This window comes from Schistocerca cancellata, chromosome 4 (assembly GCF_023864275.1).
Source record: "Schistocerca cancellata isolate TAMUIC-IGC-003103 chromosome 4, iqSchCanc2.1, whole genome shotgun sequence".
In the NCBI taxonomy this organism is placed as follows: domain Eukaryota; kingdom Metazoa; phylum Arthropoda; class Insecta; order Orthoptera; family Acrididae; genus Schistocerca; species Schistocerca cancellata.
In genome coordinates this window covers 235135935-235150846 of record NC_064629.1, presented here as the reverse complement: position 1 = coordinate 235150846, position 14912 = coordinate 235135935, and the positions used below count along the sequence as shown (strand labels likewise).

Here is a 14912-nt window from a genome sequence, read left to right as displayed (position 1 = left end):
GAAAGGGAATTTCCTCACAGGCTGCATTACCAGTTTTTGTTGTATGAACCAAAACAACTAAGAAATATTAATTTACTTTTCAAAGAAAATAAAACAAATCTGAGGAAAGAACATTTATTATAAAATTTAATGAAATACATTGTTAGTGGGATGTCTGGCTTTGACTGACTGAACTGAGCAAGCCAGTGTTGATTGCTACATGCAAGCAATTTTTCAGTTGAACATCAGTAATTCATGTTCTCATTTGTGATTTGGTGTAATTCATCCAACTAAAAAGCTGTTCACACTCATAAGCGTTTCCAAATAATCAAATTATTTTTAAAGCATGTTTGTAAAATGCTGGCTATTTCTAATTGTCCAAATATGTTTTATAGAACTCTTCCAAAGCAACTTGATAAAATTTCTCTTTTAACTGTGCGTCACATCACATCGCATTTCACAGCATTCCATTTGCAAAAGCCTCTGTGAACTCATTTCTATGGAGAATGGCATAGAAAGTATAGAAAAATAGCAGATGATGTTTCGTAAAATTTTTAAATCGGTGATTGAATTCATGTTTTAAATCAGATATCAAAGAAGCATATTTAACCACTGCTGGCTGTGTGACATATGATTGCTTTGACAGTGTAGGAAAATGGGTGAAGTTTTTTGTTTGTAATTGTTGTTCCCGAAACCCAAGTTTCATTTTGAATGTGAAAATAAAATCATCCAGGACATTATTCGGTTGATCTTTCCTTGGAGTTGAGCATTAACATCATTTAGGTGGCTAGTTATATCGACCAAGAACGCAAGTCGGAAAGCCATTCTTTGTCTTCGAACTCTAGGAGTCTCATTGACTTGCTTTCAAAGAAGATTGTATTTCTTGCTTCAAATCAAACACTCATTTCTACATTTTTGCACTGGTTAGCCATATTACTTCTGTATAATATGAAATGTTATCATGCTCTGCATCTGAGCACCATGTATTTTTAGCCCCAATAGGTTCTTAAGTTTTAACAAAAAGTTACCTAATGTCGATATAACTGCTTCCAACAATTCTCTTTGCTTCATCGTATCCTCAAGTGGATACAATTCTGCTAATTCTTCTGTTTTATTAAAATAGGCATCAACACCTCTGACATAAATCACCACTTGGGCAGTATCTGCCATATCTGTGCATTCATCAAAAGCTATAAAATAAGGTATAAACTCAGATGCACGATTTTTTAAATTATCTCAGTTTGTCTTCCAATGTCATCCACACTTCTAGCATCTAGTAATAGTTTGACGAGGCAGACGTATTTTTTATAAATATTTTTTCTTTCCTGGAGACACAATTTCAGCAAGTATTCCTTAACCATTTTGCCTTCTGAATATGGCTTTTGATTTCTTTTCCAGTATTAGAGCTACTGCATAACTCACTTTCACATAGCAAGTTGACTGAATTCGCCCTTGTAAGTATCTGCTGTTGAGTAGAAAGTTTCTTGTTCAAGTCATTTACCTGGTCTTGTCGAAATTGTCTTACCAAATGTAACTGCATGTTTAGTCCCATAAAGCCATTGGATATTATATTCTTTTGGAACTGAGACACATTCATTGCATGTCAGACTTATGGGTTTTGTTTTATATTCCTCAAAAAAATAGTTTGCAGTACACTTGTCTTGAAAAGTTCTCAACTCCTCTGCAATTTTCCTTTTCTTAGGTCCTATTTGTTTATTAGTTGACATCGTATGAAGCTTACTTCTTGAACTGAAACAGACATTTTTTACCATAAGTCTGAAACTGACAGAGACAACACAGGGATCAGAGTTTGGTAATTTTTTTATGTGTATGGTACCTGACGTTCAGAATCAAATATCAGTTACCTAAAGTAGTTCGATGAAACTCTCTGAAATTCCCTACAAAATCTTCTTTAAAGTTCCCTGAAGTTGTTTATCACTATAAAGCAAGTGGACAGTTTTGATGGGCTTCGTGGCTCTGTGGTAGGATGCCCAACTGCCACATGGGTGGCCTTCGATTCCCAGTTGTGTTAAATACTTAAAGATAGATTTGTGTTCCACAGGCATTTATATGAAGTGTAGGGTACGTGACAATGGAAAAAAAATTAATTTGAAACGTTTTTCTTTTTTTGAAACAAATTTATTTATAAAGGATTAGTGATTGGGGATTTATATCTACAATGAAAACTGGATTTTTGTGTTTGATTTGTAATTATAAATAAAAAGACATGTATTTTTCATAAAAATGAAAATTAAATATGTGCTAATTAACATATATTTATATGATGTAGTTATTCGAACTGAACGGAAAAAACTAAAGTAGTAATTACTGCAACTAGTCTCAAACCAACAATGCACAATTCCCTCTCGAGCACTACTCTTTTTCATTTTTTCCCCAATCTTTATGTATTTCGCGCTTCACAGAAGTGGTTGTAGAGCATGCAACTATGTTTGAAAATATAAATCAACTATGTACATATGCTAATCCTGGCCCCTCCACATGGAAGGCTGTCATTATACCACAGAGCCACACTGCTTGTCGAATTATCGGTCTTTCATTTGAGTATCATCCGCAGTTGGGAAACTTCATAGTCTTCTCTCTTGAGATTCTTGAGAGTAATATTCAACTGCTTTAGGAGGCAATTGATATTTAAGTTCTGAACATCATGTATTGTAAATATAAAAAGTTACATATGCTTCACTAAACTTAGCAGTCTTACTTTAAAATTTCGACCCCCATTTCGATTTATTTTTTATGATTGTTTCTTAAAACTATTATACATTTCAAGTCGATAACATTATTATTAGTTGCTGTAAGTAAGAGAGAAAGGCAAGTAGCCGAAGTTACGCTAGATGGTCCCTTTTCTACCTTCGTAAGGCGGAATCCTCAAAAGTCATCAATAAAAATGGATTTTACAATTATTTATTTATTTTATACTACTAAAATAAAAAGGTACTGAGGCAAAAACCATTGCTAATGTCGATTGGTGTACCTGCTCACCATAATTGAAAGCATAAAATAAATGCTACCATACTAAAATTAAAGGCGAGCATCGCAAATTATCTATAAAAATATGAAAGCTGGCTTTATTTATGTGAAGTGATGGTAGGTCTATCGCGATCAAATATGCAACAAGTATACACATGAAGGGCTATCTTTATGGCCAGTAGTATTGTGAGTTAGCAGTAAAATTAAATATGGAATGTATTGACTATTTCTGGCACTTGTTTCACCTGCACTATGCAAGAAACATATCCAGTTGTTCAGTCTGTACTGCTCTGGACTTTTTTGGAGGTTTCACGTGAAATAGAAGTAAATTTTTCTTTCACAGGAAACAGCTCCATGGACCAGAAATTTGGGCCACATTTGGCCTGCGGGCTGCTGGTTTGCTACCCCTGCTCATGTGGCATCCCCAAATCACTTGAATCATTTGAATGTCAGCACATTTCCTTTGAAAGGGCATGATCAATTTCGTTGCCTGTCTTTCCACAATCCAACTATGTGGTTTTCTTCGTACCTTCATTAGATTTTCACACCTCAATTGGCATTACATGCACAAAGTCATTATTCTCTTCATTAACTATCTGTTTTCTTACCTGTTTCATACACTATGAAAACATATAAGAAAAGGTGGGATGCTTCTATAATTTTCTTTCTGTTTTTAGTGTGTGATCTGCCATATTTCCTGATGAATTGTGGTGTCTACCCAGCATGAATAGCTCTTCTCATTTCTTCATACTGTTATACTTTTCTGTTGTTTCTCATACAGGGTTTTCATTATTTTCATCACATCCTCTAAAAGATATGCAAATGTAGTTTTGTTACATACTGTTAGTAACAAAACATACATTTGGCTAAAATTGCCAGAGTTACTTGGTGCTACAAGTGAGCATTAATGTACATATTACGAGAGCGTGCTGAAAAGTAATGCCTCAAAATTTTTTATGTGAGAACCCTTGAAGTTTTTAAATAAAACAAATGTCATTAACATGCTACATCTTTATTCTTCATGCTATGTATTTATTGTTCAGCATAGTCACCCTGCTGATGAACACATTTTTCCCAACGAAAGACCAAGTTTCTTAATATCATCACTGTAGAATGTTTGACTTCAATTAGGGAGCCACAACCTCACCTTTGCTTGCACCACTTTATCACCATCAAAGTGAAGCCCTCAAAGATGTCCTTTAAGTTTTGGAAACAGATTACAATTGGATGGGGGCCAAGTCAGGACTGTGTGGAGGATTATGATGATGACAGTGAACCCAAGACTTCGGATTATTGCAGATATCACAGCATTTGGGTGTGTGGTCTGGCATTATCTTGCTAAAGGAGGGGATGCTCCATGTGTAAATAAACTCTCCCAATCCGAAATTTGATTATAGCATGGTGTTTCTTGTGCACAGACATAGTTATGTTACATGCTACAATTTGGAGCCCTCTAGTGGCAGAGGGTTGCAAACATGTAGACATGAAGAATAAAGATGTAGAATGTTAATAACATTTGTTTTATGTTCAAAGCTTTAAGAGTTTTCACATAAAAAATGCAGAGCGAAGGCATTGCTTTTCAGGATGCCCTCATACAAATTCCAGACTAGTGAGGATACATCTTAATAAAAATAAGTAATTAAGTAAAATACAAATTGTATTTTTTTTTTAGTTGAACAAGACCATAGCCTCAAAATATTAAGATATACACTCCTGGAAATTGAAATAAGAACACCGTGAATTCATTGTCCCAGGAAGGGGAAACTTTATTGACACATTCCTGGGGTCAGATACATCACATGATCACACTGACAGAACCACAGGCACATAGACACAGGCAACAGAGCATGCACAATGTCGGCACTAGTACAGTGTATATCCACCTTTCGCAGCAATGCAGGCTGCTATTCTCCCATGGAGACGATCGTAGAGATGCTGGATGTAGTCCTGTGGAACGGCTTGCCATGCCATTTCCACCTGGCGCCTCAGTTGGACCAGCGTTCGTGCTGGACGTGCAGACCGCGTGAGACGACGCTTCATCCAGTCCCAAACATGCTGAATGGGGGACTGATCCGGAGATCTTGCTGGCCAGGATAGTTGACTTACACCTTCTAGAGCACGTTGGGTGGCACGGGATACATGCGGACGGGCATTGTCCTGTTGGAACAGCAAGTTCCCTTGCCGGTCTAGGAATGGTAGAACGATGGGTTCGATGACGGTTTGGATGTACCGTGCACTATTCAGTGTCCCCTCGACGATCACCAGTGGTGTACGGCCAGTGTAGGAGATCGCTCCCCACACCATGATGCCGGGTGTTGGCCCTGTGTGCCTCGGTCGTATGCAGTCCTGATTGTGGCGCTCACCTGCACGGCGCCAAACACGCATACGACCATCATTGGCACCAAGGCAGAAGCGACTCTCATCGCTGAAGCCGACACGTCTCCATTCGTCCCTCCATTCACGCCTGTCGCGACACCACTGGAGGCGGGCTGCACGATGTTGGGGCGTGAGCGGAAGACGGCCTAACGGTGTGCGGGACCATAGCCCAGCTTCATGGAGACGGTTGCGAATGGTCCTCGGCGATACCCCAGGAGCAACAGTGTCCCTAATTTGCTGGGAAGTGGCGGTGTGGTCCCCTACGGCACTGCGTAGGATCCTACGGTCTTGGCGTTCATCCGTGCGTCGCTGCGGTCCGGTCCCAGGTCGACGGGCACGTGCACCTTCCGCCGACCACTGGCGACAACATCGGTGTACTGTGGAGACCTCACGCCCCACGTGTTGAGCAATTCGGCGGTACGTCCACCCGGCCACTCGCATGCCCACTATACGCCCTCGCTCAAAGTCCGTCAACTGCACATACGGTTCACGTCCATGCTGTCGCGGCATGCTACCAGTGTTAAAGACTGCGATGGAGCTCCGTATGCCACGGCAAACTGGCTGACACTGACGGCGGCGGTGCACAAATGCTGCGCAGCTAGCGCCATTCGACGGCCAACACCGCGGTTCCTGGTGTGTCCGCTGTGCCGTGCGTGTGATCATTGCTTGTACAGCCCTCTCGCAGTGTCCGGAGCAAGTATGGTGGGTCTGACACACCGGTGTCAATGTGTTCTTTTTTCCATTTCCAGGAGTGTAGATTCCTGTCATGCTAGTGGAATGGAAGAAGTGCCTGTTTGTGCATGTCCATGGACGATGAGATAATTAATGTCTAACGTATTTCGGAAGTAGTAAGAATGCCAGTGCAATAGTAAGAAAATTCAGACTTCCACAGTTGTCAATATCCATTGTTAAATTTCATAAACTGTTTTATAACTGTTGTATCCCAACACCCCCCTCCCCCCAAGGGTTGTATTCAGTATCGCTGTGGGCTTGTAATTAATATACGGCACTCAGGACTGGAAAAAGAATCCGTATTGGTTTATTTACCGATGGGAATTACGTGGCGAGGATTACCAGGGGAACAGGAAAAGGTAACTCTAATTGCTCCAGACTCATCTTGGAGGTAAACGCAAAATTCAAAGCTAAAGGAAATAAGCCATTCAGCATCTTCTCTAGATGGTGGGCCGAAATGGAAGAGAGAGTTTTTTAGTTACAGCTCCAACAGCCCTCTACCTCGCAGGTCGGGTCTTCCTGCAATGTGATTTGATTAGCAAGGCGGCTTTGGTGGTGGTGATGATTCACCCTGATCCGACTTGAACTGGTTGATTGCTGTCACATCAGCTGAAAGGTATCAGACAAGAATGGTGGCCTCTGTAAATTTTGAATAATAAAAATTACTCACATTCGAAGTGTAATGGGCACCTTGTACATCTCCACCCCTGTCCATGAAAGAGTTCGCTACACGTAACTCAGACAATCTCTATGAGCCTTATAGGGGTAATGATATTTGGTTTTCATTTATCAATTCACTAGAACAGATAACATTTTTGATACAGCGCTCATATATAAAATTATATACTTGATATAAGAGAAATACAGATCTCAGCCGCAATTGGGCATAGAATTAAATTCCGTGGCAACGAGAAAATTTGTGCCGGAGTGGGACTCGAACCCAGAATTCTCGCTTTATGCTAGTAATCACCTTGACCCCTTCAGCTATCTGGACACACTTCCCCTGCAACCCAAATTCTTAACTTTTCACACACCACACACACACAATCTACCATCTATTGTCCTCATTGCATGCCCCTTTAACTGATTCCTGTAGGAGTTCAGACATAGTGTGCAACCACACTGAGGTTATCATTACTATCAAGGTGTCTGTTCTGTCAGATACATCCAACAGAAGACCACACATACAATAATATAGCGTTTGTTTTAATGACTGCCACCCCAGCTCACTTAATCATATCCACAACACTCTCCCCCCTATTTAGTGATAAACGAGCTGCCCTTCTTTGATAGTTTTCAACATCCTCCATCAATCCTTGTCAAACATCACTACCTTTTTTGGTTCCCTCCACAGTCATTCGGACATCCCATTGAAAGCTTCCCCAGGAGAATTCAAGCCGACACAAAGGTGAAGTGTGATCACACCTTAAACTAATGTCCTCTAATAGGTGTCTGGACACTTAACAAATACTAGTGAACTGCCCCACAGTAACCATAGTGGTTCACTATCAGCATTCACATGCATCATAGTGAACCTTTGGATACTTAGGCTTCCATATTTTCTGTATGCTTGCTCATCTGCGGCTGTTGGCAGGAAATTAATGAATGAGGGCATGCTGACAGGTAATGCCTCTGCATTTTTTATGTGAAAACTCTTATAGCTTTTTAATTAAAGCAAATGTTATTAACATTCTAAATCTTTATTCTTCATGTCAACATACTTATTTCTCAACGTACTCACCGTGGTGATGAACACATTTTCCCCAGTGAGACATGAGTTTGTTGATTTTGACACTGTAAAATGTTTGACATTGTTGCTGGAGCCACAATCTCACCTCTGCTTGCACAGTTTCATCACTATTAAAGTGAAGTCTTCAAGATGAAAACAGATGAAAATTGAATGGGGCCAAGTTGGGCTGTATGGAGGATGATCTATGACAGTGAACTCAAGGTGTCGGATTGTTACAGATGTTGCAGCACTCGTGTGTGTGGTCTGGCATTGCCATGCTGAAGGAGAGGGTTCTCCATGTGGGAATGAACTCTTTGAATTAAAACTCAATTACAGCACATTGTTTCCCATGCATGGTCATAGTTGTTACACGCTACAATTCAGGGTCCTCTTGCGGCAGGGGGTTGCAAATATGTAGACATGGAGAGTAACGATGTAGAATGTTAATAACGTTAGTTTTATTTTTAAAAAACTAGGCATTACTTTTCAGCATGCCCTTGTACATAGGTTATGTTTGCAACTGGGTGTTTGCTTTTTAAATCATCAGTGATGTAATCTTGTGCCATTCATTTGATTTTTGTTTAGAGTATAAGTCACCTGAGACACATTCTGCAGCTTCTTGCATCCTTTGACGTAACAATAACAAGATAATTTTGTGAGCAACATAGTGTCTGATATATAGCGCCTAACGAAAAAAGTGAAGCACATAGACGACATTGTCGGACGTCAACATACAGTTGCACCCCATTAGGGTATGTGTAAATGATTTGAGTTGCAATTCTCTAAGGCAGGTAGAGTGACCATCAGAGTGGATTAGTGTTCAGTGTTTTACCAGGAATTGTAGAGAAAATAAAGGTTCTGAAGAGTAGCAGATATTGAATGGTATCGTAAGGAGACATTCCAGTCTTGGAAATTCAATTCGGGATGACACTTCGCAGGTTAGTAGTATGCCTCAAGGGCATCGACTCATTGAAGTCTTTAAAGTGCACTATCCAGAAAATTCTGAGAAAAAGGGCTGTAAAGTTTTAAGCATAGCTCATACACACCTAATATACGGTCAGAAGTAGCATTCCAGTATACAGGTGAAATAGCTCAGTCAGTAGCATGATAGAATGTCATGCGGGCGATCTGGGTTCGATCCTAGTTGCAGGCCCAATTTTATTTTGTTTTCTGAATTATCTTACAAATTATAACAACTTTTAAATAAAGTTAATGACCTAAAGTATTATTAGTTAGATCATAAATAATTTTAGTTTGTTTATGAAATGGCTGTGATGGCTACTCAAAAAGGGAATTACACTCATCACTATTTTCTTTGTAAAAATTGAATAATTTCATATGTGTTTCAGTGGAGGTAAATTAATTACCACTGTCACAAAATTCTTGGCAGAATTTCAGTTATATAAAAATTTTTACAATAATGTGTTCATTTGTCAATTTCATATTTTATGTGCAAGTACCAGAATGATAATTGTCATAAAAATGTTGAAAACATAAGGTCTTTGCCATCTTGCACAATTATGAAGGATGATTGTTTACAGGAACAATGTTCTTTTAAAAGATCTGTGGAAAAACGTACTTCAATTCCATTCCTAAGAACTTCTCTTTCATCAGAAAGCCTGGAAGCAAACCAGGCATATCAGATCATTTCCTTAAAAATTGGCAATGAGAGCTGATGCTGGACTATTGATTAAATTTTTATACAGTCTTCACGAGAGTTTGTGTGTCTCTTATTTTCTATATGATAAGCACAATTTTGTATACACTTTATCAGATTTTTTTCTTGTCTATGAAAATAGACATCAGTGGTTGAACAAGTGCAGTACATATCAGAGGAACCACTTTAATTGTACATGTTGGTGATTTCTCATCATTCTGAAAGACTATGTTGTATAATTCAGGCTTTGTTTGTTCACCCTAAAAGTGAATAGATAACAGAAGCTGTTCTTGCCTCACATAAGAATTCAAACACTGGGTGAGAAAGTCAGTATACGGTTCTGTTGTTAGCTTGGCAGATTTGGAAGACATATTACAACACACTTTTTTTTTTTTAAACTTGGGGACCAGTGTTACTGGTTGCCTCTTGTGAATACACACACAGTTGAGGTAGAATGTTTTCAGATAGAGTGAGAGCGTATAGAACAGTGTATGTATGCGCCACTTTATTAATGTCGTGTCATTTGATGAAAATAGTTTCGCTTTCTTTGACAGCCCGATTCCTGTTGTACACCGACTGACACTGACATCCTGCATAGAAAAAACAACCAAAATCGAAGTATTTTATCAGAGAATTGTAAAAATAGAGAGCAAAATGAATTTTTAAATATGCTGCAATAAATACTTGCCTGGTCAGTTTTGAAAACAAAATCTTTGTGGAAATTTGGTATCAATCTTAACATCTGGTTTCAAAAAGGGTCTGCAGCAAGTAAGATGTCTTCGATCATCCCTTTTTTTCCTTGAAACAAACCTTCTCTCTCTTTGCTGACAAATCTTACTTATTTTTGAATCTATGAACCCAGTTGTCAGAAGTTTTAAATTCAAAATCTGTAAACTGTAGTGCTGCTGCTAAAGCGCACTGTTGTAAATTTTGTATAAATACTTGCCAATAATTCTCATGGGCTTCAACAAAATGATGATACATCCGAGAACTGATTGCTGCATACTTATCAAATTGATAGCCTCCTTTTTTGTTTCTTCTTCCCATTGGGATAAACGTTCCTTCTTTCTTAACTGGCTGCATCCTTTTTTCTAGTTACCACCTGTGGTGAGCCTTTGCAATAAGAACAATGTTAATTTCATGCTCCAAAGAAAGACAGTCTACTTTTCTTGCCTTCTTTTCTTCTGGTTTATATTCATCCAATAAGATGTGGTATTCATACTTTTCAAATGGTTCACCTTCACAATTTTCATTTTCGTGAGCAAGTTTATCAGCAGTAGCAAGCATTTTTTCAGACAATATTTCCATAGTACGTCTGTAAATTTCTTCACCTATCAACAGGGCTTCATGAGAAATTGTCGTTCAAGATTCCAGTGCAGTCAAATTATTTGAAGCACGCAAGCTTTTATAATAAATAACCGCATCTTTTAACATCATCTTCAACACTTCACTGTATAGTGAATCAGCAGCTTCTGATACTTTTGCCATGTCTTCATTGACAGACATTTTTAATTCACAATATTGTAAAAATTCTGATAATATTTCACAGTACATAATCCTGCAGTGTCTGTGAAAGTCAGGAAAGAACTGGCACTGTAGCAGGTAAGGCCCATTGCTCAATTAGTTCTGTGCAGGCCATGACACTTCCTGACCATCTGCTTGTTTGTATGTACAATAGGGCAACTGCACTTTTCTACAAAGACACCAGTTCCTCGAATTTACAGCGAATGTTTATAACTTTTCCACAGCTTATAATGTCACCCAATTTTGTAATAACATTGTAATGATAGTAATTAACACTTTAATTTACCTCCATTAAAAACGCATTTGAAATTATTTAACTTTTTAAAAAGAAAGTATTGACGAGTGTAATTCAAAATTTAAATAGTCTGTGGCAGCCATTTCATAAACAAAGTGAAAGTATTGATGATTTAATTGATAATACCTTAGGTCATTAACTTTATTTAAAAGTTGTTATAATTTTTTAAACAATTAAGAAAACAAAATAAAATTGAACTTGCAGGTAGGATTGAACACAGATCGGCTGTATGACATTCTAGCATCCCACTGACTAAGCTGTTTAACTTATATGCTGGAATACTACTTACGACCATATATGAGTTGCATATGAGCTACGCTTAAAACATTAGAGCCTTTTTTGTGGATAGTGTGCTTCAATACTTATGTGAGTGGACACCTGTGGGGCATTCTACTAACCTACAAAGTCCCATCCTGAACTGAATTTCTGAGATCAGAAGGTCCCCATGTCAGTGAAGGACAGGGAGTTGCTGCAGACTTGGGTGAGACAGTGTTAGCAGCAACTTGACGAAGTTTGAAAGGGGGCTCATCGTAGGTCTCCATTTGGTCAGCTTGTTGCGTCATGCAATATCCAGATCTGTTGACCATTTGCACGTAACAGTGGCCTGATATTGGATTACATGGGAATGTGAGGCAGGTATTCTCGTCAAGATTCCGGTTGACCACGTCTGACCACTGTGAGGGAAGATCACCGTATTGTGCACCAAACATATTGTAAGCCTTTCACATCTGCAACTACTTCTGATTGCAAGTAATAGACTCCCTGCAACATTCTGTGTCACCCTGCAGCACTGGTCAGATACTAGCAACAGTCAGACTAGGTAATTGCCATCCCATGTGTGGGTTGCCATTAACACAACACAGATGTCTACCTTTGGAGTGGTGCCATATCCAGAAAGAGTAGACCACTGATGAATGGTGTCGCGTTTTGTTCAGCGATGTCCCATTCTTCCAAAGTTTGGAGTCATGGCGGTGTTACTCTTGGTGTCGTGACATGAGGAGCCATCGGATATGATTTCAGGTTATGGCTGGTAGAGACGGAGAGAACTTGGACAACAGAAGGGTAAATCATGGACATGTTGCATACTCACCATGTGTTACCTCTGTCCCCAATAGAACATAAATGGGGCAAACTCGGACATCAATTTCGTCCCAGTGGCAGTACCCAGGATATAAAGGATGAGTTGCAACAGCTGTGGACCAGCTTGCTGCAGGAGAGAATACAACAGCTTTATGACACCTTTCACAACTGAATCGGTGCATGTATAAATGCCACAAGGGGTACAACATCATACTGATGAGTGTGCTCTTACTGCAAAATTCTATGCAAATGTGATTTCATTTTTTTTATTTCATTTTGTAATTGTTGTGGTAACATCACAATCACTCTGAACCCGTGAAGTTTCATGTCATTTTCTCCTCCCTTTCCGGGTGATTGACGTTTTTTGTCAGGCTGCAAGCTCTCCAAATCTGCCTCTAGTAGGACGTGAAGGAGAGCAGCTGTGGTATCAACTTTGTCCCAGTGCCAGTATCCTGTATGTAAATGCTCCTTGTGCTGAATTATTGTTTTGAGCTTGTTCATTAATGTATGGAGTATTACTTAGTTACACCAGCGCATATTTTTTTCCAATCTTTATTGTTAGTAGTAAGGATAATTGGCCATTAAGATTGTGTGTTGCAATTCCATCTTCATTTTGTTTCAGCCCAACTGCTATTCTCGGGTGGTGGACATACTGGGGAAGAAACATATTTTAATATTTGCACTTCGTAGGATTCCACAAGGAGAAGAACTGACATATGATTACAAATTTCCTTTTGAGGATGTAAAAATACCATGTACCTGTGGTTCACGAAAGTGCCGCAAATATCTGAACTGAAATTCTCGTTTTGTGTATATGTAGATATGTGTGTGTGTGTGTGTGTGTGTGTGTGTGTGTGTGTGTGTGTGTGTGTGTGTGTGTGTTTTTGCTCTCGCGCTCACCCGTGCATCAATATGAGCGTGTGGCTTGAAGACGAGAACAATTCTCATAACAATTTTTCATGTGCAACGTGTTTGTAAAAGTGGTGACCAAATATACTCTTGTGATAAAAATTATTGTGAAAGTGTAGTTCTTAAAGTATTCTATTTTAAAATATGAACTTTCAAGTGTGTTGTTGGAGGAAATTTTTGGAATATTTTTGAGCTGTGAAATGTGATAAATATCCAATGTGACATTCATTTTCAGTTCTTTGTTTAATTTTCTGTGGTTTTTTTAAGTAACTGTATTCTGATATATAATTTTGTATGTTCTGTGTTAATTGAAATGGTGTAATTTCATCAGTATGTGATACTTGTGTAGGTCTGAGTTCCAGTGCATGTGGGTATGAACATAAGTTTTATTGCCCAGGCTGAAAACTTTGCATGAACAGGGCAAATTATGGCAGACCTCTCCATATTTTTATTTTGCTAATGCATTTTCCTGTTAGTCTGTGAGTCATCATATGTGATTAAATAAAAGAAGGGACACTGAAAATTGCTTTTGTGGCAAATTGAAGAAATAACCAATTTTCATGTGACTGGTGACAGAGTAATTTTGAACTAAGTAGTCTTGATATGGTACCAAAGATTTCATGTTGTCTTCAGTCCTGCTCTTAGTAATATGTTATGGTGATAATTGTACATTCAGCCAGGATGCATATTACTGTAATTGTATATGTGTGAGTCATGTAAACAGCAAAATTTGTTTTCTAAATAATTGTAAGTTTTGACTGCTTTGTTTTTAAAACAACTGTTTAATTTTGAGAGACTCAAGCCTTTCTGGCAATGGCTGGGTGGCTACGTGAGGGCTAATAGCATATTTGAAATAATTGTCTGTGTTGGAATTTGACAAAAAAATTCATTGGAGACACTGTGTCTCCCCTCTTTGCAATGTGCCTAAATGGAAAGTGAGCCACGAGTATTAGTCAGAAATAGTAATTTAAACTGTGAGTTACTGACACATCAGTATTTTGAGGAACAGGATCTGCAGCAGTTGCATATTAATGTATGTTGACTTCACTATAATTTTATCGGAATGTATTGCCATCTTTACTCATATTTTTAATTAATGGGACATCTTGACTGATTGTAGATAAAAAGTGCTAATGCAGCTTGTGTGATTTATTTCATAGTAAGTTATTAATTTTAAGCACATGTGCTGTATCTGTAACTGGCTGAACAGCTGCCTTAAAACCATTTATCAGACACTAAATAAATTCTTAAATTCTGTGCTGTGATATTCCGCAGTCCTTTACATATGGTAATGATTGTGTAGCTTTAGTTTACCTTAAAAATAGGAAAGACATACACATTCTTGATATTATGTTACATCTGCTTTGGCGGAAGTGGTACCATAGTGGGAGAATAGCATGCTAACTCTAATGTGAGAGCAACTACCAGTCCATTTTGCAAATGTGACTGGTGCCTGTAATCACTTAGAATGATATCCCTGCACTGGTTGTGTGTTGGATGCCTGTATCTGGGAAGCATGACTGCATCTTGCTTTGAGATACCTGGATTGTGGAATGTGGGTGACATTTGGATTCTCGTGAAATTAAAGCTTGCATAACACATGGCTTTTGTAACATTACACATTGCATTCACAGTATTGTATA

General features: G+C 38.6%; 1 protein-coding gene across 1 annotated transcript in view; it reads left to right on the top strand.

Annotated features, from left to right (window-relative positions):
• Nucleotides 1-14534, top strand: part of LOC126184037 (histone-lysine N-methyltransferase trithorax) — a 219481-nt gene extending 204947 nt beyond the window's left edge. The window contains exon 14 of the mRNA XM_049926395.1: nucleotides 12983-14534. Coding sequence (XP_049782352.1) covers nucleotides 12983-13156 — 174 coding nt within the window. The 3' untranslated portion in view covers nucleotides 13157-14534. The remainder of the gene's footprint in view (nucleotides 1-12982) is intronic.
• Nucleotides 14535-14912: the final 378 nt, after the last annotated feature.